General features: G+C 37.0%; 1 protein-coding gene across 1 annotated transcript; it reads left to right on the top strand.

The window, feature by feature from the left end:
• Positions 1–624: 624 nt before the first annotated feature.
• gnai1 (guanine nucleotide binding protein (G protein), alpha inhibiting activity polypeptide 1) lies at positions 625–27,364 on the top strand. Its single transcript, XM_079818260.1, has 9 exons — positions 625–1,080; positions 16,591–16,633; positions 16,719–16,860; positions 17,989–18,146; positions 20,799–20,927; positions 22,023–22,152; positions 23,780–23,933; positions 25,986–26,193; positions 26,903–27,364. The coding sequence occupies exons 1-8, from the start codon at positions 963–965 to the stop codon at positions 26,174–26,176; spliced, it is 1,065 nt and encodes a 354-aa protein (XP_079674386.1). The 5' UTR covers positions 625–962; the 3' UTR covers positions 26,177–26,193; positions 26,903–27,364.

Genomic DNA, 27,364 nt, shown 5'->3' on the forward strand with positions numbered 1-27,364 from the left:
GCAATATTCTTTTACTTTATTCTTTTAATCTCAATTACTAAAAAATTATGGTAGGTTTTAAGTTATGGCATTTTAAGTTCAGGCAAGATATTTACTTAAAGGGATAGTTCCCCCAAAAATGAAAATTCTGTCATAATTTACTCACCCTCAAGTTGTTCCAAAACAGTATGAATGTATTCATTCTAGTGTACCCAAAAGTAGATATTTTGAAGAATATGGGTAACAAAACAGTTGATGGGTCAGATTGATTTCGATTATACTATGGAAGTCAATGGGGCTAATAAACTGTTTGGTTATTGACAACTTCAAAAGTGTTCAGCAGAAGAAAGAAATTCACACAGGTTTGGAACAACATGAGGGTGAGTAAATGATGATGGTGAACTATCCCTTTAAGTAAATTAATCAAAGTATTTTTAAGTTATACAACAAATGTTTACATTGTAAGAGGAGGATAACCCCATAAAAACGAATTTAATAACTCCCGTCCATCCTGCCAGTCTGTTTGAAAGTGGACACAGAAAGACCACGTCGCCCTGACGGGAAGAGCATCAAGAGATGACACGTCCTGCGCCTCGCCCTGCATCAATCATGTCCTCTAACTGCTGATGCTGAGGCAGAGCGCGCGTCCCCTCTCGCACGTGAACGCGCATGCATGCATGCGAACAGGAAGCAGCGCGAGCCCGTGAATACTGACGCGCTGGGGAGCGGATCGCTACGCTTTTACGGACCCTTTTTTCATCCCTTTGACGGGATTTATGGTGAAATAAAGGAGGCAAAAGGAATAGTTTGATCGAAGGCAAGAGCCAGACCATATCCTCTGTCTTTTGATTTTTCAAGACCCCCTTTTGCGCTCGGTTCTTGGTTATTTTTTTTTAAAAGAAGGGCGTGTGGTTTTCCGGAGAGGGAGCTGGTGCATGTTGAATACTGTGCGTTAGATTTAAACGGTTCGGATCGTCGCGAGGATGGGCTGTACGTTAAGCACGGAGGATAAGGCGGCGGTGGAGAGGAGTAAAATGATCGACAGAAACCTGAGAGATGACGGAGAGAAAGCGGCCAGGGAGGTCAAACTCCTGCTGCTCGGTAAGAAACAATTAAACATATATGAGCGGCCTAAACTGTCCCGTCTCTTTGTTATAACTGCTTTATAGACAGCCACTAAAACAATATTACGCTGTAGTTACCCTCAAAACTATAACGGAAAGTTTGAGTGTGCTGTTTGGTGGTCATTTGAAGCATTAGGAACTGTTGCTTTAGCTTTTTTATGTTTATGTTGCTTTATATGTTTCATAAATGTATACCTGTCGAGGTGGTCAACATTTCACTTTGTTCAGAATGATTATACATTATTAACAACAGAGCATTTGGACAGAAGGAAATATTGATCGTTCCTATAAATGGCCACAAAGTAACAGAGCTGTCAAAGAAACTGTCGCAATGCACTCAAAACAAACCCCCCCCCCCCCCCCACACACACACACACTATGTGGTGCATTGGAAACTAAAAGAAGAGCTTTAAGTAGGCGGAAATGCATCTTTTGAAGGGTCCATTGGTAATGAGCTGCTGTGGTGATGATGTTTATATGTAGGAGGGGTCTGAGAATGGCAACCTGTTGCTTCATTGCCTTCTCATTGTGAAATTATGGTAAATTGTCTCGCGCAACTGAGCATCTGTGTGTCAGCGCGTAAACATGTGATATATTAAACAGATAAACATTTTAGATTAACCTGATATATGGCAATGCAAGGCTTGTGATGAGGTGTAGCCTACATGCACTTATGGGTGATCTCTGGACTGCTATAGCAACCCCCTTAATTAACAAGCCCCCTTATTCCATAACTATCCAGCTCTATAGCATATGATTGAACAATAAGGGCTTCACTGGGCCAGGACCACTGTGAGAGACTTTTAAGCCAGTTGACCAGAGGGCCAGAGCTTTATTCTACATTTTTGATCACATATAAAATAAAAATAAAATAAATCAGATTTTCACTTTGATATAAAAAAAAGCTGACTGGGCGGGAGGGGTTTTGGTTCATTTAGTTTTGTCGTGGCCACGGCATATTAAGTCGTGGGAATGTGATAATATGTTGTGGCCACAATATCATTTTGTTGAGGTAATGACATCCTTATGTTGTGGCCACGCGATGTGAAGTCGTATGTTGAGGGAGCGACATCCTTTTCTCGTGGTCAGAATGGATACTATACAGATATGTATATTTTTAATACATTTATTTAGAATTAAGGATGACAAAAAAGCTTGGAATTAATAAATTGTTATATTATAATTAGGTGTATATTATATTGCACGCAATGTTGCTTTATTCAGCATTCAAATTAAGTTTATTATTGTCAATAAATGTTAAAAGAATATGCAAGAACATAAAATAATAAGGCCTGCAAGAAAACATTTTATATGCTTCCCCATACAGACTTTTAAATCCAGTCACTGATCGTATATTTATTTTTATTATTTGTTATTATTATACAGTACATTCCTATTTGAAACATTTGTATACCATGTATATTATTTATGTATATATCTATCTTTGATTTAAAATATTGTTGGATTTTATTGCAATTGAACCGCTTTTCGAAATGCTCATATTACAGCATATTACGGTATGTTTGTGTTTGTTATCAACATTTATTGATTATAAACCTAATTTGAATGCTGTCTATAAGGCAACTTCAAGCACAATATAGTATAGATCTAATGTATGTATATATCTTTGTTTGTATACGTCTTTGTATTGCGGGCCAGTGAAAATGTTGGCGGGGCAAAACAAAATCTAAACTACAGGCCTGACGAGGCACAACGAAAAAAATCCATACTGTTAAACCCTGCTAATCCGTATCCATTATTTCTATCCTTCACCAATACCTGCATCTAACGCTATTTACATTACATTTATAACCCCAACTCATAGCTAATCTAATTCTGTCCTGTACCTATCTAACCCATACTATACAAACCTTAAAGCTACACTGTGTGATATTTTCCCCCATCTAGCGGTGAAAAGTTATATGACCATCCAGTGAATATTAGTTTCTCTTCCTCTCAATACCGATTTCGGTTTAACTCCTACGGTGGCCCATTTAGTCCAAGATTAATATGGCTTCCAGTTCGACCTCATCCACATTCGACACGGTGCCATCGAGTGTTAAAACGCAAAGGCGAAGCTTGAATTTACGGGTATGTCCCTCTTTGGCTGATGTACTTTCAAGATGGAGGGGCAACATGGCGACCTGCATTCAAACCCCTCACCCGTATGTATTTTCAATGGCATATTATAAACTTACGAGAATACTTTATTACTTGAAAGAAGTAAATATACATTAATGAGCACATATATTTTTGAAAGAACTAAGTGTTTTTAGCTAAGAATAAACTAAAAAAGTTACACAGTGTAGCTTTAACCCTGATTATTCATAAGCCATTTACTGTTATGAAAAGCAATAATCAGTTTTCCATTTCTCAGAGCTAGTTACCAAAAAAAAAAAACGGCTAGATATCATACTGATGCCACGCAACAGATTCAACAAGTGTTATCAGTTGTGTCTGTTGCATTAATCTGTAATTTTTGTTCAAGCCGGTACTGTCTGCAGTCATTTTGACCTCAGTATCCACCGCTTCCACCATGATGTTAGCTAGATGGTATCTCAAATACAACGGCTCGTCTCTAGGCAACACGCAGACGCACACAGACACACAAACTCAATGTGTTCAAATTACCCACAGTGGCAGCAATAGAGTCTGGTGGAAGAAAGGAACCAACACACACACACACACACACACACACACACACACACACACACACACACACACACACACACACACACACACACACACACACACACACACACTCAGAGTCTTAAATATGGAATACCTCTTTGGTTTGCAAATGACCAGCACATGGAGGCTTTGGTGACTTCATGTTTGTCTGAAATAGCCCCGTATCAGGCACTGGGTCGTAGTCGACCCAGGGTGCTTTGACACCTGACAGGGTTTAGCAGCCAGAACACACACATGCCGAAGCAATCGCTCAACGTGCCAAATGTTTGGCTGTAAAATGCTGTAATATGAGCATTTCGATAAGCGGTTCAATTGCAATAAAATCCAACAATATTTTAAATCTAATCCGTTAGAAAAAAAGAGAGGTGTTTTATATTTTTCATGGACAGATATGAGATTTTTTTAGGGTTTTTTTTGCCCAGTAATCTTGTAGATTTATATGAAAGTAATTCATCATACATTTGCACAGAGGTTTGTGGTGGAGCAAATGTGATTTTCTTTCAGTGTCGACGATGCACATATCTAGTTCAGGGCTCGACATTAAGCATGTTCACGTGCTTGTCCTTTGGACAAGTAAATCTGTCATCCACTTGTCCGAGTAAAAAATGTGCTTGTCCGGAAATTTTTGTTTTGTTTTTTTTGTGTGTGTTGTAAATAAAATTTATTCTGAAGCAATATTCTCACCAGTGTTCAATCAGCTTTGACATATGCATATTTGTGATATTTTTACCTTTTATAAAGGGCATTTTTCCCCTAATCTTATTAAATATAGGCTATGATTCAGCTCTCCTTTTATATTCTTAAATTGGATCAATAAATTAAATTAGAAGACGACACTAGCTGTTACCAGTCAAATTAAATAATTTACACTGAAAAATTACAACTGCATTAAATAACGTTATGAGATTGTTTGAAATATTTTTTGAATATACAAATAAGAAATGTTGGAAAGATGAAACTAAACCACCAGTAGGTGGCAGCAGGTGACCGTCTGAATGAGTGAGTCATTGAGTCGATTCGTTCAAACGCTGATTCATTCAAGAATGAGGCAGTCGTTTACGAATAGTTCACTGAATCTTTGATTCTATCGATTCATTCGAAACGCTGAATCATTCACTAACACATGCTGTTGCTGTGACACTCGTTCTGCTGTGATCTTTTGGAACTATTTTCGCTGCTGAAATAGAACAAAAACACTCAATATTGCATCTAAAATGTAAGTTACTTAATGTTAATAATTGTTTATGGAACTGTCATATGAAATCAGTGTCCTTTTCAGTCGTGATGTTATTCAGTAAAACAGCACTCTTGGTAAAGTGACGTTGCAACTGTATCATGTTATAAATATAAATAAACTCCACATTTCTACATTTTTACGGCAGTGTGTTTACTGAGTTTCTCTGTGTGAGCGGTGCACATTTGTCTCGATTTCTCCTCGAGAGGCTGCGCGAGCGTCAACAGTGCAACGTTAGTTACCGTCAGTTATAGGCTACATTATTATCATTCACTGTCAATCGCCACTATCAATAATAAATGCAGAATCATTCTTGCACTTTGGTGATTCCCTAGTTATTTTTGTTAATGACGTTTTATCGGGCTACTTGTCCGTCGGGCAAGTAAAATTCTCTTTCACTTGCCCCTTCAAAAAATCCACTTGTCCCGGACAAGCGGACAAGCGTTAATGTCGAGCCCTGTAGTTGACAAGTTGGTCAATGGCAAAACATGCAATACTCAATAATAATAGATTTTGTTTTGGTTGCAATATTTGATCAAATATTCCTTCTCACATAATAATAATTTAACTTGTTAATTTAGCTATTTTAATTATTTCCTTTGGAAAGTACCCAGCTAATAAGCAGGATAATGTATTTTCAACTGGTCATCACAACATAAGCTTGTTGTTTTGCGATATTGATATTTAATGTTGCTAGATGAAATGTACACACATTTGTTTAAATCAAATCAATTTGTTTTTATTTTCCAAATGTAAAAATATTATAATATTTGAACAACAAAAAAAGGTTAATCCATTGACAAGGCTGTATCTGGATTTTTACTAAAAATTAAAATTGCTGTTAAATAGCCAAGTGAGAACAGGCTTTGGCTGATGATTTTGGCTGAAAATATTAGAATGGTCTGATATTTTTTTTTTACAAGCTGGTGCTTTGGGTTGATTTCCATTAGATGTTGCTTTAGCAGCTTTTGGCAGGAAATCGCTAGTGTTTTGGCACCATAGAGGTCGGGGTGTGGTGTAGTGCGGATCATAATCTTCGGCTTGTGTTTGATAACCCAACTGATTGCTGGACAGCTGGTCTCAGTGGAGGTGTGTGTGTCATGTTTGGAACTACAGGGATGAAAATGAACTGACTGGGCCTAATGTAGCAGCACTAATGTCTGTAAACAATGTAAACCTCAGACCATCTCTCTGTTGATCACTTTACACAAACACACACTGAAGTGATACATCACCTTGCCCTTCAATATCTCCTTTAATGAAAAGCACATGCGAAGACCCTTAGTGCGGAATCTATTGGTCATGATAAAGTTGGTTTTAACCTGGTCATTTAGCAAAGTTATGGTATTGTGATCTGTTAAAGAGTAGTTGTGTGTGTGTGGGTGAGTGAAAGCATAGATCGGTCTTTTGGCACGTCATGGTTTGAGGGTTTTAAGTGGCTTTGATGTGCATACCGTTCACATTCCAATGATGTCACCGGAGTGAAAGTTCACAGAGCCGTTCAATAAATTAACGTCACAAAGCACTCCAACTCTAAAACTCATGGGTGTTTTCCACTGGTGGCACAGCTTTAATGCTTTTAAAATCAAAATTGATATAATAGTTCATTCCCCCCAAAAAACAGGAAAATTCTGTCATCATCTCACCCTTATGTTGACTTTAGTTCTTCTGTCAAAACACAAAAGGAAATGTTTTGAAGAATATCGATTCTACTGCATTTCTTTCTATAAAATGAAAGTGGATGCTGATCATTCTGCCTAACATCTTCTTTTGTGTGCTTTCTGCAACTCGGAAGACGCAAGAATGCATAAGAAAGGAGAATAATACTAACCGCCAAACAGATTTATTAGGCCTAAGAAAATAAGCACATTAATGTCCGTGAGGAATATATACTGTTTGATATGGATCATTTGCAGTTTAGGCCTATAATATAATGTTAAATTACTATAATTACTAATTTTACACTTTAAAAAAGTGACTAATTATCATTATCACAAGTATAAAAAAAAAAAAAAGTAAAAAAAAAATGAAACATTCAATTAATTAAATGTATAATTTATACATTAAAGGTGCCGTGTGTAGTATTTATGTGGATATATTGACAGAAATGCAATATAATATACATAACTATGTTTTCAGTGGTGTATAAAGACCTTACATAATGTACCATTATGTTTTTATTACCTTAGAATGAGCCATTTCTATCTACATACGCCACGTGTCCCCTTAGAGTGAAGTCACCATTTTGCGCCATCATGTTTCTACAGTAGCCCTAAACGGACAAACTGCTCTGCAGAGCGATAGCTACTCTCTGATACTCTCGACGACATCTTTGTCCTGTGACCGCCAGGACACCTTTAACTAATTGGTTTCCATATCTGCGATGCTAGCCTTGAAAATACTTGGTATCGGTATTAGTGGTTCAACGGATCACAAAACTCTCGGTTCGGATCATATCACGTTTTTTGAGTCACGGATTGGATTATTAAAGTACTCTGATACCACCGCAAAAACTACTAGCCTAACTAATAAAGTTAAAACATCATTAAAGGCAAGTGAACAGTAATACACTTATTACAAGCATAGATAAATACAATATAACAAAGCTAGAAATAAAGTATTCATTTCGAGTACAGAAATGTAGTAATTAAATGTAAAATAACATTTACCGGTATATTCACTGTATCTGAAACGCGACTCTCTCTGTGTGTGCGCGGCTGTGCACACAGATAACAGCGCACGATTACCGAATTAAAATCTCATCTGTCTCTTCCAGCTCTGTTAAATAGCAAGACAAAACACGTGCAAATGATAACCTTTCAGTCTATGGCAGTCAAACAATTACTCTGCGAATCACATGTGTGCCGAACCGTGGAGTCCGAACGGATCACAGATCAACTACGATCCGTACGGACCCCTAATAGGTATATTAAAAATATATGATAAAATATGCTTTCTTTATTTAATTGTACATTCATTTGGGAGTCAATGTGGAAATATACAGTATTTATGATTACACGTTTTAAGGTGATGAATAGCAATTAACAAGACTAAATACAGAAAACTGTTATTAATTACATATAATTTTTAAATGATTTACATTCCATTTAGACATACTAGTCTACTTTTGTAGACAATGCAGTCTTTGTAAAATCACTTTCCAGTCAATTCCTGACCCTTCCCAAAAAAATTCTCATCGAATTTAACTGTATAAAACGGTCGCATTTTGACTTTAAGGTTAATCCAAACCCTGCAAAAGAGGCAAGTTTAGAAATTAAAAAGCCAAAGAACTCCTCTGAGTGTCAGGTGTTTGATGACTCAGTGTGTTCTGTGAGACGTGGATTCAATAGAAGATGTTTTGGGAATACCAAATGAGATTGTTAGTCTTCATTAGGAGTTTACGTGCTCAAATTAGTGTGCGAGTCATGATTTTATTGGGTTCCAAAAGAACAAACTGTTCATCTTGGGTCATCTAAGAGACTCTTTGTTTCAGAGATGCACTTGTGTATGCGTCTGTGTGACCATGTCTCTCTCTCTGTCTTTCCCCTGGATGGGTACATTGATAAGTCCCTCTGGGCTACAGGCCTCTGTGGTGAGACGTAATTAAAATAATGTGTCCTCTTTACTCTCGTTCTCCTCCTTCTGAAGGAGTCTTTCCAATTACAGATGCTAGCTCATTTACGTCCCTGCCAGGTCAAATGTTTACGTGGTGCTGTTACTGAAAATAATAGAGTTGCTACTGTAGAGTATGCTTTGTGCTTTAAAGGAAAAGTGTCTTTTTAAAACGTGCAGAGACAGATACAAGTAAGCTATTTGTTGGTTGACTTGTAAAGAATGTAAACACTGTGGCCCTGTGACGCTTTCAAAGCAGTCAACTGACTTAACCAATGTTTTTTTTAAATTATTATTATTATACATTTAACACATTATTCGTAAGACATATTTATATGACTTAATGCTAGTGGGCGGAGCCTATGATGCAATGATGTAAAACTATTCGTTAATGTCTTGCTCTGATTTGCCCTCGTGGTGTCAGTGATGTCACAGGTCACCCAATATCACAACAAGCGTTGGAGCTTAATTCAATAAATAAATTATTTGTATATAATGAGCAAGACATTTTAAACTATGGAAGTAATAGTATGTTTTAAAGTGCCCCTATTATGGTTTTTCGAATATTCCCTTTCATGCAGTGTGTAATATAGCTGTTTGTGAATGTACCACAATTTTGGCTTCGGTACGGTACCACAATCTAATACCGAAGTAACGATATTAAATCAATACCATACAGGGTCTGAATTTTGGCACATAGTTTTACTCACTCTCGCAAGTTTAGGGTTTATGAATTACTGCGGATTGATAATTATTAAATGAATCAACAAAGATTATCACATCAAATCAGGCATTTGGAAACTTTCTTATGAGAAGTAATTTCAGCAATACTGCGCGTCTCTATTCTCTAGCTCTCAAAATTTGCTAATTGCTTCTGGCTTCAAAAGACATCGCACCTGCAATATAAAAGCAATCTGCGCGCTCAGATTCAACACTTTCGCTGTCGTTTCGGGAGAGCTGACGGAAAACACTTGCCCACATCTTTTTAAACCTTGCCAATTGAACATGCAAGCGATTTTATAGCATTTCGTACAAACTGTGTGGGAGCTCTTTGAGAGAGAGTTTTCATTGCGCTCATACCAACAACAAACACACAAGCCTAAAGTGCTCGCGCATTCCAAATTAAGTTTTTCCTTAGTCAAATGCACACAAAATTGTGTCAAAAATGTCCACCTTTGGTGAGTAGTCACATAAACACAGTTGGTTATGTCTTTCGCGAATGTAAATAGTGCAATAGTATCCGTGCAAATATTATGAAATGTAAACGTCACTGGTTGAAATCGAACGCCGGAGATTCCGTTATATCAAACGATACGATCTTTGATCTTATGCATGTGCATTGATCAGTGTTAAAAGAAAATAAATGTCTAAATTAGATCATTTGAATCATGCACTCACCTGTCTTGTACAAGTCAGGAATGGCAAGTGACAGATGCTTGGCAAGGTTCTTCAGCAGTTTTATAAGCAAGTAATGCCAAATTTCACGTCTGTCCTGTCTTTATTAATTAGTTTTGGGCGTGTTGAGTGAGAATCAACTGCTGTATTAATTTCGTTCTATGTTGCCACATTTGCCGGTTTCACGTCAGTTTGGGTAGCGCACAGAACAGCGGCATTTACCAAAATGAGCATAATCATGATATTGTACCATTTTAAATAAAATATATACCGGTATTTTCCCAATACCGGTATACCGCGCATCCCTAGTACCCAGTTTATTTGGACCTACTTGCTCCTCAGGATCCCAACCTGGAAGTATGAATAATTATTGATGAATATATTTTCTACCGGGTGTTCAAAATACGTAGTTGTGTGTTTTACATTGTTTAAGTTTCAGTTATGGGCCACTATTACATAAAACTGTCTATTAATGCAGATTGTCTGTTGTTCTTACTACTTTGGGTAAAGATAAAGGATGAAGCAAGATTTGTTTTACAAACGTTTATTATACATCAGTTATTTGCGTTAGTCCTCAATTAACGTACGCGCTATTATTGATACAGTTCCCACATGCGCACTGCAATAAATGAGAAAAATACACATCAGTTTGTTGATAGACATAAACTTGGTAATGCTGATGGTGAGAAATTAGTTGCAACATCTCATAATGTACTCAAGCTGAGTAGCATATCACTGAGAAACGTCCTGCTCAAGTCGACCTTTCGATGGAGGTTCGGGTTGAATAAGTTCTTCCAATGTTTCACCATCGAACTCGCGCTCAGATTGATTTGGTAAAATCGACGTCATCATTACTGCCTTTACAGTGTGTACAATCGCTGAGCTTTAGGAAGCCTCCGGAGCTGAAGTACAGTTATGGTAATGGGCGTTTAGCTTCCGTAACACGCACTGTAAGCGGTAGACCAATCACAACAGACTGGGCCGTCTGGCCAATCAGAGCAGAGCAGGCTCACAGAAAGGAGGGATTTAGAGAGACTGAATCAGACTCGTTTCAGAATCATTGAAAATGTGGTGATGTCCAATGTATATTATGAGAAAATTATATTTTTGACCATTTGATGCTTGTAAACCTGTGGTAGGAGACATCCAAAACAAAATTAGGAGCCTTTAAAATAGCATAACGGGCACTTTAATGGTACAAATATCTCTTTTATGTCAAAAGATGAAGGAACATTTAATTTATCATGTCATGACCCCTTTAAAGATGCATATACATACAAAAAAATTAAGATATAGCACTGTCAAGTTGATGACAGTTCCATCAATTGACCCAAAATATAAAAAGAAATGACAAATGACTTGAAATGCTAATAGATCTCAAGCAACAAAAGCAACATGTGAAAATGTATCTGCATGTGAGGAGGATCACTAGAAAGGCTTGAAGTGTGTAATACAATACGGAGCGTGTGTTTGCTGTAATCTAATAAGACGGGGCAGTGCAACAAACCATTGCATTAGAGTTGTCACATGGTGTGATTGTGTTGAGACATGCTGGAGTTGTGTTTCACAGATAGGACTGTGATGTAAGTCTGTTATCAATTGCGGTCTGTACAAAAATGGGGAGATGTACTCTCGGAGGGCCAGAAAAAAGTGGCCATTGTGTCAAATCTCAAGGAAACCTTGTGGATGGAAATAGGCGATTGTGAAGGGCGACAAACATGAGGCCTGCTGCTATCAATTATTAAGATTATGCTATTCATAAAATGTAAGATTAGTGGAATAATCAAAATGAAAAAGACTTGTGATCTTTCTCAATGCTAGGTGGTTTACATAAATCACACAGGACCAGAAAACAAAAGATGTACTTTAATAATGCCTGAGGTGAAATGTGATAATATTGTTCTTTATACTGAAAGATTGCGAACATACATAAGCCATGTTTTGCAGGTTTTAGAGTTCTGTTGTTCTTCCAAATGAAATGATGAAATCCAGCTTTCATCATAAGCTGTCAGCATATATTGTATGTGTAATAAATTATATATAGAACAATATACAGACAGACAGACAAGAGAAAAGCTAAAAGCAATTATACTAAATAGTTTTCATGTCAATGGTAAATTTTGTACAGTATATGGCACATAAAATGTCATATCAAAGCACATTTGCCCTGGTCTCTCTCTCTCTCTATATATATTAGGGCAGCATGATATTGAAAAAAACTGGCATTGAGATATTTTGTTTTTCTGCAATATATATATTTTGCGATATGAAAAACAATTTCAATAGATGACTTGAATAGCTCTATTTGGAAAGATGAATAATTCTAGAATGATTGGGGTGATTTTGTAAGGGAGTGAATATGCATAGAAAACAATAAACAAATTACAAGCATAGATAAATACAATAGAACAAAGATAGAAATTAAATAAACATTGTTTTTCATGCAAGTCTAACAGTATTCAGGTAGCCTAGAAATCTAGACGCACCCTAGCGGCAGTAAATGTAATTTGCAGCCAGGGCGTCTAGCAACACTCCTTTGGCTTGAGAGCTGGAAAAACCAAACTCTAGTCAGGCCAATCACATCGCGTACAGAGTCGGTGGGTGGGCTTAACATAATGACGGCAGAGTTGCGGCGGTTCCGCGTGCTACTTGTAAACAAAGAAGCTGGCGAACAGCGGTCTTTCGAAGCGGCTTTGGCCGTGACTCTGGAAGACTTGGAGTTAAAGGGTTAGTTCACCCAACAATGAAATTCTGTCATTAATTACTTACCCTCATGTCGTTCGACACCCGTAAGACCTCCGTTTATCTTCGGAACACAAATGAAGATATTTTAGTTGAAATCAGATGGCTCAGAAAGGCCTCCATTGGCACAATGCACTGTGCACTCTCAAGACCCATTAAAGGTACTAAAGACGTCGTTACAAAGTCCATCTCACTACAGTGGTTCTACAATAACTTAATAAAGCGACGATAATAGTTTTTGTGCGCAAATAAAACCTAAATAACAACTTATATAGTGATGACCGATTTCAAAACAAGGCATCATGAAGCTTCGAAGCGTTATGAATCAGTGAGTCGAATCATGATTTGGATCGCGTGTCAAACCGCCAAACAGCTGAAATCACGTGACTTTGGCGATCCAAACCGCTGAATCGACTCATCAATCGACCGGATACGGAAAAAGTTTAATCTATCAACTAGCTCCGCTTCACCTTCTTCGTTGCTCTGGTTGGTTGTATTACGTGCAGAGGGAATTTGAAAGACAACCGTTTATCTCGCCCCTTGGGTTGAGCCCTGCCAATGGTGTGTTCCCAGACCCAACATCTTGATGTGGGTCTGGCTTGTCAGGCTAGTATTCAGGTACAGAAATTGAACAATCAAATGTAAAATAACAGTCTTCACTGTATGAATTAAATATAATTAATCTTTGTCACAGCTACAAAAGTAATTTTCTCTTTGTATTTTGTTGTTTGATTAACATGAATGACACAGACAGCAGAAGGAATATTAGGCTGCTGTCACTTTAAGACCGAATACACAGAATCAATATAATGATATGCGCCTATTTTCTTTCTTAATTGTTTACACGTAAGCCAGAAGCGACTGTGTTTATGAGGATACTCGCCGAGAAGGGCATTTTGACATAAATGTGCTCTAATAGAACAAAACACATTGTTTCTTATGTTGTTTCTTTCATTTTGGGGTAAAATATTACAAATTTCTTTGTAAGATGCACTGAAGGAGGCAACTATTTCATCCAAGGCAATTCCAACATTTGTTGACATTTGTTTATCACACCCCAGCTGTTGTATCTGCAGGTTTGCTCACGGTGTCACAACATCTTTTTTTTTTTTTTTAAGTTTACAAGGTGTTCAGGAGTGTCATGGCGGGTGTTCTCTTGTGAGGAACCACTTGGCTCATTCAACCCACAAAAGTAGCGATGAATGATATGTCAGCTAGGCTGATTAATTGGTTGATATTTGCTTATTTTTACATAAATTTTGGTACCGTAGTCATTTTTTAGTGCCATCCAGCTAAAATATAAACAAAGTGAAGCCATTTTTTCCTCCCATTTGGAGGAAACATTAGAAAGCACAGCTACAATCATTTAAGTAATTTACAAATTCACAAATGACAATTTTTTACAGTTTTATACTACACGGTTTTGTTTATGTCAACAAATGTTAACAGTTCTTACAAGTTCCAGCTCATATCCGCATCCAGATCCTTGACCATGCAGAGACTGGACATGAGCCACCATAAACGAAGCGTTGTATCTGCCACAATAAAGTGGCACAGGCTTTATGCGCACAATCAGCAGGAAGCCAAAAGCAAGTCACTATGACAAATAGGGATTATCATGCATTACTGGAAACGCATGCATATGAGCGATACACTGCGGAGCTGTTTTTCGCTGGCATGCGCCCATCAGGTATCTGAGCCCTCTTTGGCAGCATGTCCTCAGAAATAGGGCCGGTTGCTATGGCAGTGTGACGAGAGGCTGGGCTCGAGCATGCGCCTGTGCGGGTGCATGCGTATGTGTGTGCACGACTGCATGTGTCAAATGGACAAAAGCGAGATGAGTTGTAATTGTGCCACAGCTCAGCTCCTCCAGTTAATTTTCACAAATAGAAACTGGCTCGCACCTTGTTCCTCTAGTGGCACGTTCTCTCGGTTTCTCCGTGGCTTTATTAAGATCTCTCCCAGGTTGCACTAGCCCTGGAGGGCTGTTTCCAGCACTGCTCATAACACAGTTTCTTGTTATAAAACACACACCTCGATTTTCCGATTCAGTGGTTTAATATTCCGCCACAGCCTGTCAGAATTCTTCTGTTACAGGTGTAATGATGTTTCAGGATGGAAATTAAACTTCTGTTTTGTTTTCCATGGGAGGAGCTGATTTTACACACTGATAACAGAGCAAAACACAAACGGACCTATGACATGACCCTCGTTTTTCCCTATCTATTAATTTATGCAAAAAATACTATATGTTAACATTGCAGCTCATACATTCAATGAATTTATACACCTCTTCCATGGTCAGTGTTGTTATAGCTAACTAAAACCATTAAAAATGGCTTGTTTTGGTAATTGAAAGCTGAACTAAAAAAAAATATTAATAGATGAAAAACTTAAACGGAAATGAGAAATGTTGTCTAGGCTGAACTAAAATAAGTTTGAAGTACAAAAAAAAAAGATGTAAAAACTAATTAAAATGAAAAGAGCACCTAAAATGACTATGTACTATAATAGTGTATAAAAACAATATTAAAATTACGTATATATATATATATATATATAAATCTGTTTTCAGGAAGGACAAAGAAAACTTTGTGTCCTGTTTTCTAGTAGATCAATTACCATATGCAAAGTGCTGGTCTATTTGATTGTATTATGTCGAAATGGCCGAACCATTTTTTCCTCACTCTTGAACCCTTAGAAGTTGATTGGTCACCATCCACTTGCTCGTGGTTTCCATTGTAGCCCATAATAAGCTTATCAGATGTTGGTCTTTGATCAGGCACTAAGCCTTTGGCAAAGAGCTGTGCACACTTAAATATGCACTCTAAGTGCACATAATGTGTGTATATTATTATTAAAGGAATGTTCACAATGTCCAATACAAGTTAAGCTCTACTGAAAGCACGTTTTAAACCTTTAAACCTGGTAAACTCTGTAACGTTTGCACAATACGAGCAAAGGTATCAAGGGATGTGGCGTCGAAAATTTCATTTTCTTCGAAAAGTAGTCCGACCATTATAAGTCGATTTTGACTGCTGAAATATCACGTTTTTGTATTGCAGAACCCATTTCCCCTGTCTGCCATTGGTTTGACAACCAGATATAGTCTTTTGAAGTCCATGTGGCTTTTCTGTTAAGCAGATCAAGACAACATAGACACAGCAGTGGAGTTTTCTGTCTCAGTGCTAGGGAACGATATCCCAGTAGATAAGCTGCTTAAATTGGATTCTATAAGTGGAGCCATTATTGAACCAATCGATGCAGCAGTAGGAGCTGACAAAGTTTACCAGCTGTGCACATTTGTCAACATACACGGGATTGGAACAGTTAGGGGTGGTCTGATGATTTTATCTACACGGCATTTTATTTACTCACCATCATGTCGTTCCAAACCCCCATGACCTTCTTTTTTCCTCTCGAAAGCCACAGTGGATGCTCGGAATGACGTGAGGGTGTAAATGATGACAGCATTTTCTCCTGAGAAGTTAATCAAATATTCATGTGCAATAATGAAAAAATTAAAGTGTTAGAAGAACTCATTGTTCAGTGTATTAGATCTTGTATTTCCAGGACTAAAGAGACAGCCGTTGTCTACATCGCTCTACAGGGTTTTAAAAATTCACGCAGGGGCTCCTCAGAAACAAAGCACTGAACTGAAATTGTAGAGGCTTTTTGAATTTTAATTTTGGTTTTCTGTCTTAAGGGGCACATACGAGTGAATACACAACACAGTCATTCTTCTTGAATAGTCTTGCGTTAGTATCTTTTGTAGACAAATGTGCTAACTCATACGACACTACTCTTTTGCAGGTGCTGGGGAGTCTGGGAAGAGTACAATAGTCAAACAAATGAAGTAAGTGTTTTCATATTCTCCTCCTTATTACACTTCCGTTTGAGGCTGAATATCATTCATTGGTTACTCATTTCTCTCTATATAGAATCATCCATGAGGCAGGTTACTCGGAGGAGGAGTGCAAGCAGTACAAAGCTGTTGTCTACAGCAACACTATTCAGTCTATCATCGCCATCATTCGTGCCATGGGGCGACTCAAGATCGACTTCGGAGACGCAGCACGAGCGGTGAGTCACAGGATTGGTGGCCTGGTGTGCTTCATGTCACCCACAGCCCACTTGTGTAGATTCATAGAAACTGTTAAAATGAAAAGCTGGACTACCGAAAAAAAAAAAAAAAACACCAGAAGAAATCATAACGGCCAATATGGGGGCTGTAGGAACGGAAGTGCTGCCTTTGAGTTAAATGAATCAATCATCTTTGATAGTGAGTGCTTACTGCAGAATGCAGAACTTTCATATACAGTGATTCATACACCTCTTCTACTCTCTAAAAAGTCTGTGAAAACAGGGCCCAACCCAATATGCAGAGTTAATATGAAGGAATTTTCCATATTGATTTTTCACTGCTGTTTTAATCATATTTTAAATTATGCATTCCATTGTGTTGTGTTAAAGGAAACTTTTAACAGATAATGTTCTGGCAGAAGAGTCGTACAACTATCCAGAAGAAAAAGAAAAAAAAAACTTTTTTGACCTTTTTAATGACAAGACCAGGATAATTCAGGTTGTTAAATGTCATATGGTTAGAACCTCCCCCCAAAAAACTAAATTATATTTCTTAATGAATAATTCATGATATTTGTAAAAAAAAAAAAAAACGAAATGCCTTGAAAAAATTTATTTAAAAACCTTTTTGACAATAATGATTAAGATGTGTACACTCATAGTGTAAGGAAATTATGTTAATACTTTTTATTGACTGACATTTTTTTAAGTCATTAAATTTAAACTTTTTGAATGCATGGGTATAAATGGAATTAAAGGTATAAAAGTGAGTGCATGAACATAAATACAAAGAGTGTATATTTTAATACATTTTAAAAGATTTTTCTTTATTTTGGACACTCTAAACTGTCAATAACCCCCCCAAAATTGAAACGTTTTGTCGTTTTGTAGTTGAATTTCAATTGATTCATTGATTCATGTGTCATTTTCGAAAAAGGCCTATTTTCGGATCTGTGTAACAAACTTATTATCATACCAAAATCAAGCTGTTAGTTTGTATAAAACAATAAGTTGTATAGGGAAATAAAGTACATTTTCGTTTCTTTATATTAGGGATGATTATGAGGACAATGATAATTGTATACATGTGCTAGAATTTAAATCTGCTCTCCTCTCTCTGCGTCTCAGGATGATGCGAGGCAGTTGTTTGTTTTGGCGGGCAGCGCTGAGGAGGGTTTCATGACAGCAGAACTGGCTGGAGTGATAAAGCGTTTGTGGAAGGATGGAGGAGTGCAGGCCTGTTTCAGTCGATCCAGAGAGTACCAGCTCAACGATTCAGCAGCATAGTGGGTCTACATCACTGTCTTCCTCTACCCAACCAATGCTGTTTTTCTTGTCTTTCTCTATACGTCCTCTGCTTCACCTTACACCACATCCTAACCAAGCGTGAAACGCTAAAGTGCTAGGTGATAAATCACCCCACAGGAAAAAGAAAATCTCTTTAATATCTCAATTGTTTCTCTTACGCAACAAGACTAAATGCAGAACAAATGGAGACTTCAGCATCTATGATAATGACCCCAGAAATCTTTATGTCTCTAGAGATTCAGAAAGTCTCAAACTGTACTCAGATATATATACATAACTTTAAATCAATAGTTTTATTATGTTTCTCCATGCTTCATGGGACTGTAGTTTTTTTTCCTTATTGAAGCTGTACACTGGACTTTTGTTCAATTTCCAAATATATCTTTTTTACTTCAAAGTTTGTAATGTTGTGATTCACCTCGTAGCTGGATGATTTGCTTCATGGCTTAAAACTATATATAATGAAGAAAAAAACTTGTGGAACAAAGGCAGATGAAAAAGTGCCGTTTTTGACTGCCCACATCGATTTCTCATTGGCCCAAGTTGTGTATTAAACATAAAAAAGGTGTATCATTTCATGACTATACATTTTTATCGACTGTGATTTTATTATCTCACGCAGCATTTTGCTCTCTGCAGGGGCCGTTTCACATTTCGTTAGGATGAGAATGAATCGCCTCATAACTTTGTTTTTGTCCTCCACAGCCACTCTTTATTTATCTTTCACTATCTCTCTACCTCACATACCATCCTCCCTTCCTATCTCTCTCAGCCTGTTCACCTTTTTGGGTGCTCAACCGTTCATTCCCCCTTCTGTTTTCTCGCTCCCTCCCCTTCTGTTTTTCTTATTCACTGAACATCAGCCACTGCCAAAACAGCAAGTTCAAACAGCTTTATCCAGTACAGAGAATTCTCCTGTTTTACCCTATCCAGACTCTCACTGTTTAAGCCTTGAATGAGCTTGTCAATATTTGCCCTGCTGCCTGTAACCGCCTGCTTACGCTACTAGAACATGCCGTTACCCTTGACTCAGAAAACCCCAAACTAGCCACACGTGTAACGATGTTGATTTCACATGAGAAAAATACACAGATGAAAGTGTATCACATGCTGTTACAGTTAGGGCATGCAAATATGTGTGGGTGCGTGTTAAGGTTTCATGTTGCACAAAACCACTGCTAAAGATAAAGTAGATAAAGATAGCAATTACAGATAACAATTATGTAGTGTACTCAGAAATTCCTATTTCTCTTAATCAAATAGTAATCACTGTAAAAATAGTAGTCACTGCTACACTCCTACATATGTTTGTGTGTCTGTAGTTGTTCTAAAACCCAGTAAGCTGTCTTACTGTCTACTATCTACATAGGCAGCTGCCTTCTAAGGAAGCATTAGAACTGAATAGAACATTATGAGCGTCTGGTTTGAAATGCTGCACCTTGTTTTGTGGGACCGATACTGATATGCAGAACCAATTTTTTATTGCTTTATTTCTTTTTCCATACATCCGTTTTCTGTAGGGTTGCAGGGAAGCTAGAGCCTATCCCAGTGTCTCAGGCAAAGGAGTTTTATTTGGAGTTTCTCTTTAATAATTTTAATACAATAACTAAATAACCAATAGATTACATAAAATATGAATGAATATTGTATCACTCTCACTTAACGAATCAATGGAATTTACATAAAATGTCAAATAATTCAAGCAAAAAACAGTTACAAAAAATAGACAGATATTATTATCATCACACCTCACTTTATGAACCAAAAGCTTTTACATTAATGTTTTTGCTTGAATTATTAATAACACAATTAAGTATTATATAATTTATAATTGTTATATAATATTACATTTATTTATACATGGCACACGGAAATATTGGTTATAATAATACATTTGGAAAAGAATTATAGGTTCATTATCAATAAAACTACGGTTTTATCTGTACTTTCCAGTATTGAATGACAATCAAATGTTTTGTAAACATTTCACCCTACTAGTAGAGCTTGTCGCGATGCATTCTGGGAGTGGCTTTCTCTGTGGCGAATACATTAGAAAGTGTTTTATTATTGAGCCAAAATTAAGTGTCTTATAAGGTTGCTCACCTTTTTCGCCTGTGATATCTTAAAATGCGGTCTAGGTGGGTAGCCCGCTAGGTTTTGGAACCGAGCTTCTGTGTAAATGTGTGTGGTAAAGGTCTCATTTGTATATTTGTGAGTGCATAATGCGGTTTGGCTTTTGTTTAAGCTGTTATTAAGCATTACCAAATTGCAAGCTAATACGTAGCCTGTGTCACACCATTTTAGTCTGGGACATGAACATCATGTGAAATGGGCAGTTGGCAGACGTTACGGCTCAGCAGGGCCGTTTCCTGAAAACAAACACTGACTGTTGTGCAATTGTTTGTGTATGTGTATAAAAATCTGTTTTAGCAGGAGATTACTTAAGATTGAAACGTTAAATCCTCATCTCCACCTAGGTCGGTCTACCCTTGTTCCCCTGTCTCGTGAGAGACCCAGTCGGGACCTCTGTGTCAAGAGATTTACTGGAACCAAAAGGAACTGACTCACTGCACTCATAGTATTTCGTTTCATTTGAACTAACCCTTTTCCTCCTTGTTATATCTTCACAGCTACCTGAATGACTTGGACAGAATAGCACAGGCCACCTATATACCCACTCAACAGGATGTGCTAAGGACCCGAGTCAAAACCACAGGCATTGTGGAGACACACTTCACTTTCAAAGACCTGCACTTTAAGTGAGCACTTTAGGTTGTTTTATTACAAAATTGCAAAGAACATACTCTTATTTCACCCCAAATATCACAAGAAAAATTGTGCTAGAATAGGCTTAGAAAATTAATGCAAGAAAATGAAGCTTATTTTAGGACCATTAAACACATTTACCCGCTTTACTAATTCTCAGTACAATAATGTGAGATATTATTACTGTGAGATTATACTTTTATGTACAGTATATACACAATATATTTATATAATTAAATTGAGAAGAGCATTTATAGAATTTAACAGTACATGAGCATAATAGTAGTATTTATTGTACTGAATTTAATTTATGCTCATTTTAAAATCACTAGCATTACAGTAATGAGAATTTGGGAGAAGATGTGCTTAATTGTCATTGAAATGATTTTGTAATGCAAACTACATTTTAATTGTTAACAATTTAGGCAATTTAAACTTTTTTTTAGGGTAAACATGACTGATTTCTTTGTTAAATTCACCTACAGTGATTCATAAGCTTTATTACACTTTTAAAGCATTAGCTTATCCATAGATTGAATTAGGAAGTACTTCACAGTAGTTTTGAGTTTTGGTGTAAGTAAACTGTGAATATTGGAAAACCCATGCGATGTGTGACTGCAATCATGAGCAAGAGTGATAGAAAAGAGAAGCAGAGAGAGACAAATAGAGAAGTGTCAGTCATGAACTGGTTTGCACTCTTGATTCAGACAGGAAGAGGAAGTATCATTTTCTTAGCCCATATTTAGTATAAGAGCCTTTCATAATGACTAATGTCTAATGAGTTATAATGACTAATGTCCAGCTCAATATTTGTGTATGCTATGCATTATGCATATTAGAGCATCACAGCATTAGCTTAGCAACATGCTTTTTAATAAATTGTAAGTCGGGTTTTCTGTGCATTTCACCTAAAGAATGCTATTTTTATGTCGCACAGAATTTCAGTCTACGTAGTGAGTACCGGATCAATCAATTCTGTGGTTTCATTTCAGTTAGTATGCTCCCTTTACAGGCAGCTGTGTCAGCAAAATAGCTCGCTCATTTAAGACTGATGTTTGTTAACCGTTTTAAAATGTTATGCATTTCAGGATGTTTGATGTCGGGGGTCAAAGGTCAGAGAGGAAAAAATGGATCCACTGTTTTGAAGGCGTGACTGCCATCATCTTCTGCGTGGCACTGAGTGACTATGACCTGGTGCTGGCTGAAGACGAAGAGATGGTACTTGCTGTTATTTAGAAAAATACAGAATTTCAGTGCTATAAGGCAGTTCTGTATTGAAATTCCCATTTTTATTCCGTTGTTTTTCTGTGATTAATTCAAACTGGAACAGTGAAATGTACAAACTTCATTCAAACATTTTGTATATATATATATATATATGTATATTTTTTTTTTTGGTAAAAGGTAAACTTTGTAAGGAATTAAAGAAAAATATCAATTGCTCCCATTGACTAGTTAGCTATTCAAAAACAAACCGACAGTGATGCCATGACTTATTGTGATTGGTTTACTTTCCTACACTTATACTGTACACGGTCATCGTTAATTAAATATAAAGGAAACTATTAAAACATTTTTGTTAACTGAAATAAAGCAAAAAAAAAAGTTGCATTGGCAAATCAATTAAATAAGTTGAAGAATTTAAATTACAGGTTCAATTAACTGGAGATTAAAACTAAAACTTAAAGGGTTACTTCAGCGATTTAGCATTAAGCTTTATATCAGTAGAAACCCTGTAGTATATTCAAATTATCATGCCCTTACTTTCGTTTTTGAATTAGCGTCAATTCGGGGGCGGGTTGCTTGAATTATGGGTTCATGAAAACACAACAACAAAACGGTACAATGACAAACTCACTTAAATAGGCGCATTTCGCTTTGAAACCAAATCTTCCGCGATCATCTGGTCTGTCAGCTCCTCACTCTCTGATGAATGAAATCTGACTCCTGTCCTGCGACACTTGTTCAGCTCATGCTGTATTGAGCAGACGCGTTCAGTTTTTAAATCGCAGTGTCTGTGTCAAACTGAACTAAATGATTTTATTACTATAAAAATCTAAACAACGGTGGGCAAGAGATGTAACCGGTAGGCGTGGCTTGGGAGTGGCCTCGTAAGGCAGCGCAGCAAGTGCATTCTGGGAGTTGTTGTCTTTCATCCATTTGAGCCAAAAATACATTTTCTGGCTTTTCTCAGTTTAGAAATCACCAACTTCTAAAATAATTTCACATTTCTACTACATAAATGACCTGATTTAAATACAAATTCATCTTTCCAGCGGTGAAGTACCCCTTTAAATAAAATTAAATAAATAAATGGTTTGGGGGCATGGCCTGTGAAATTCTTTTTCTTTTGTAACTTGGACATTCCGCTACATAACTAATTTGTCCCCCTGTAAACCTGCCATAGATTTACTGGTGACCCTATTATATACAGGTCTCATTTGAAGTGTTTTTGAATGTGTATTGTCAGCATGACAAGAAAACCAATTCCTGCATTTATCATATAATCCATGCCAACCGGATATTGATTCAATCTAAGTCCTACTTTATTAAGGGTTTGCAAACAGGTATTGATTGATTTAATGGTAAATGGCAGAGGGCTAAAGCCCATCTCCACCCTCAGTCTGTATTTCATAAATCAAGCTTTTGAGCTGGGGTGAAAGGCAACTCGATACAAAGCTTGGCATGTAGTCATTAAATGATTGTTAAGTGGATGATGTATGTCACTGTAATGTAATATAGTGTTTAAAGATGCTTCCAAGCCAAGATACTCAATCGACACCCATTTTCTATCTCTTTCTGTCCTTATTTCTTATGTTCCATCAACCGATTTCTCTTTCTGCAGAACCGAATGCATGAGAGCATGAAGCTGTTTGACAGTATCTGCAACAACAAGTGGTTCACGGACACCTCTATCATCCTGTTCCTGAATAAGAAGGATTTGTTTGAGGAGAAGATCAAGAAGAGTCCGCTCACCATTTGCTACCCAGAATATGCAGGTCCGACCTCCATACTGGTTTACTCTCTGTTACATGACTGTACTTTTTCAGGGCTGTCGATTTTACGCATACATTTTATTAATTAGTAATGCAAATCAACACACCCGCCCTGATCCAGACCTACGTAGGTCACCTAACATTTCATACAGTTGATTGGTGCTGAACATGAAGCAGGGCAACAGCTCACTGCGTGATGGAGCCTGCAGTGTGCGTTATATTAGTAACAGCTTGCGCCAGCGCAAACCCTCTTTTGGAGTTAAAAAGCTACTGTCAGGATTTACTAAAGACATGCAGTGAAAAATTGGCGCTGAAAAGGCTTGGGTTATTTTTGCGACCTTATTGCATATGCATTCGTAGGAGTTTCTCTTTCAGGCGCAACATTTATGGGAGGAGAGTATTGAAATGAATCACGCAAGGTGATTTACAAAGGTTTGCACTCGTAAATGTGTTTGCGCCATTATTTACTGCCAAAAGGCGCGCGTCTTAATCCAGACGCTAATGGGTAGATTGTATTGGTCATTGTGGAAATGATCCGGCTGAGTCTGTGTTCTTTAATTTGCGCGTTCACCAGTAGATCACACGCAGAACTTTACACTCCCATCGCCGTTTTTATGGAATTGGGCTCTCACGCTAATTTGCCCTGTTTAATAAATCTGGCCCTAAAATTCAAGATATCAGGGCAAAAAATGTCCCTGTATGGGTTTGTCTCATATTTACATGAGCAATATCACACAAGTAATGACTGCAATATCATACAAGTGCTATTTTTTCCGGAATAGCACAAGTGCAAATCTGATATTGATTTTTATACACAATATTGTTTGTTTAGCTAATTTCACCAACGAAAATATTACCTCTAATGCCAGAGCAGAACTGTTGCGCTTCTCTGAGCAACACACAGCTGTGTTTTGTTTCTGAATGAATCCGCATTTTGAGCGAATCAATCGGGTGAATCAATGATTCAATGGCTCATTCACAAAGAGAGCCATTTATTTAATTCGCTAATTTTCAGCGAATCTAATGAATGAATGACTCAATGACTTCCTCATTTCAACATTTACCGCCACCTACTGTCAGTATTAGTTTCTTAGTATCACTTCATAAAAATAAAAATCATATTTTTGGATCTAGCTTCCCCAAAAATGAAAATACTGTTTATTTACATGCAGAACATAAACAAAGCTTTTGAAGAATGTTAGTAACTAAACTGTTTTGGTCTATAAATATATCTAAATGCAGCTTCTGGAAAAAAAACAACAACAAAAAAAAACATGGCCGTTGTAGCCTAAAAGTTTATGTGTAATAAATTCTATGTTGAATCAAATCAAATATTTCTTTCTAAAACTACTTTTTGTAATGTCTATTTGATGTTTTTATCATTTAACACAATAATGACTTTAAATTATCTTTTGGGGGGGTCATTTCTCAGCCAAATTTTTATATGCGATTCATTTGTTAATTCGATTTTTTTTTTTTAATAATTGCTTGACAGCCCTATATAACAAATTATTTAAAAAGGTTAATGCTGAAATTTTTGGCCCAATTATAGTTATTTACTTTTACAAACCTAAACCTAAAAAGAAAAATTAAGCACTGCATTATTTCAACCCCATCACAGAGGTCTGGAAATTAATGAAATTCTAAAACATTACTGAAAAATGATGGACATTTCTACAGCTCTAAATTAGTATATATACATTTATATCGGCTAGAACTTTTTGCAAGGCCTCTGTTTGAAATGTTTTTTTTAATATATTTTAATATTTCCGTAACTTATTTATAAACGACTACAGAACGTGTGGAAACCCTGTTGGAATAAATATACTTACAATTTGAATATAATTTGCATAGATAACATAGAATTCTAATAATATTATGACAATTCAACCGTTACATGCCAAATGTTTCGAAATGTTGAATGTTGCGGGGGTTGAAGACCGGAGAAAAAAATGACCAATCACAGCCTGTAATAAAATTGTTTCTGACGTCACAGGAACATCATCCTGTGACATCACTTCCTCATACTGAAAATGTTTCCTGCCCATCTGACAGGGTCAAATACATACGAAGAGGCCGCCGCCTACATTCAGTGTCAGTTTGAGGATTTGAACAAGCGGAAAGATACCAAGGAGATCTACACTCACTTCACCTGCGCCACCGACACCAAGAACGTGCAATTTGTGTTCGACGCAGTGACCGATGTCATCATTAAGAACAACCTGAAGGACTGTGGACTCTTCTAGAAGCTGGCTTGTATCTGGTGAGGCTCAGCTTCCTCAATGTCACGTGTGCCATGCTGGCTATGCAGTGTGTATTTATAGGCAAAATAATCAATGTTCATAATATTGCGGTTGAAGTCACATACTGGCCCTGGAGCCATCTTGGAATAAAACATTACAGGACGAATGTGTGTTTAAAGGTGACGCCTGTAATTGTTTCAATGTTTAAGGGATAGTTTGCCCAGAAATAGAATTTCTGTCATTATTTACTCACCTTCATGTTATTCTAAACCTATATTACTATAAGTTGACATGAGTGCAAGTAAGTGATGAAGAACAATTATACATCTTTATGGCTTAAGTTTAGAGACGGACTACCTCTTAAAGGGGCAACATCTTTTTAAACATACACTACTGCCCAAAAGATTTTATTTTTCAAGGAAATGAATACTTTTATTCAGCAAGGATGCATTCATTTGATAATTAAATTGATTGTTTGGTTGGTTGAGGGCTTGGCTCTAAAAAATATTTAGTTTCTTGAAAATCTGAATATTTTTTCCATTCTGTTTAGTGCAATAAGTGGCACACAAATTCCACACTTCACCTTTAAATTGTGATGTTAAATGTGGAAATGTAATGAGTGTGAACTAGTAAAAAGTGTAGTAAATAGTTTACTTTTAATGCCTTGTTTGAATATGATAGTGCATCATTTAAGTCACATTTAAGTAACTCTTCTTTTTTTCTTTCTAGGTGCAATTGAAGCCAGTTTTGATGTGCATATTGTTGGAGAAAGATTGCAAGACTATGTTTGGAGAAAATTAGTCTTGGACCACTGCTGTACATTACGCCACTTTTGTCAGCTTTATTTATGGTTTTTGTCTTTCGAAATTTTTAAAAGTAGCATTTAAAATGAATTGTGTCGAATGTTCGTACAGTCGCTGTTGCTGTCACGGCCATGTTGTTTATTTTTCCCCCCGACACAAGTTTGTTTCTTTTAAACAAGGGATTTCTCCTTATTTTGCATTCTTGCATCAGAGAAGTTTCCCTTTTCTTGTAAAATGTTACATTTTTTTTGCCTTTGCGGTTGTTGCTATGGGAAGAGAGGAAGATTGTGCTACTCGATCCAGTTTGTTGGTTCTCGTGCCTTCGCATGCGTTTCTGCAGTCTTTGTCCATTTGCTTGGGTTTGCCTGCTGAATATTTCCCCAACGTC

Source organism: Gobio gobio (assembly GCF_949357685.1).
Source record: "Gobio gobio genome assembly, chromosome: 5".
NCBI classification, from domain to species: Eukaryota; Metazoa; Chordata; class Actinopteri; order Cypriniformes; family Gobionidae; genus Gobio; species Gobio gobio.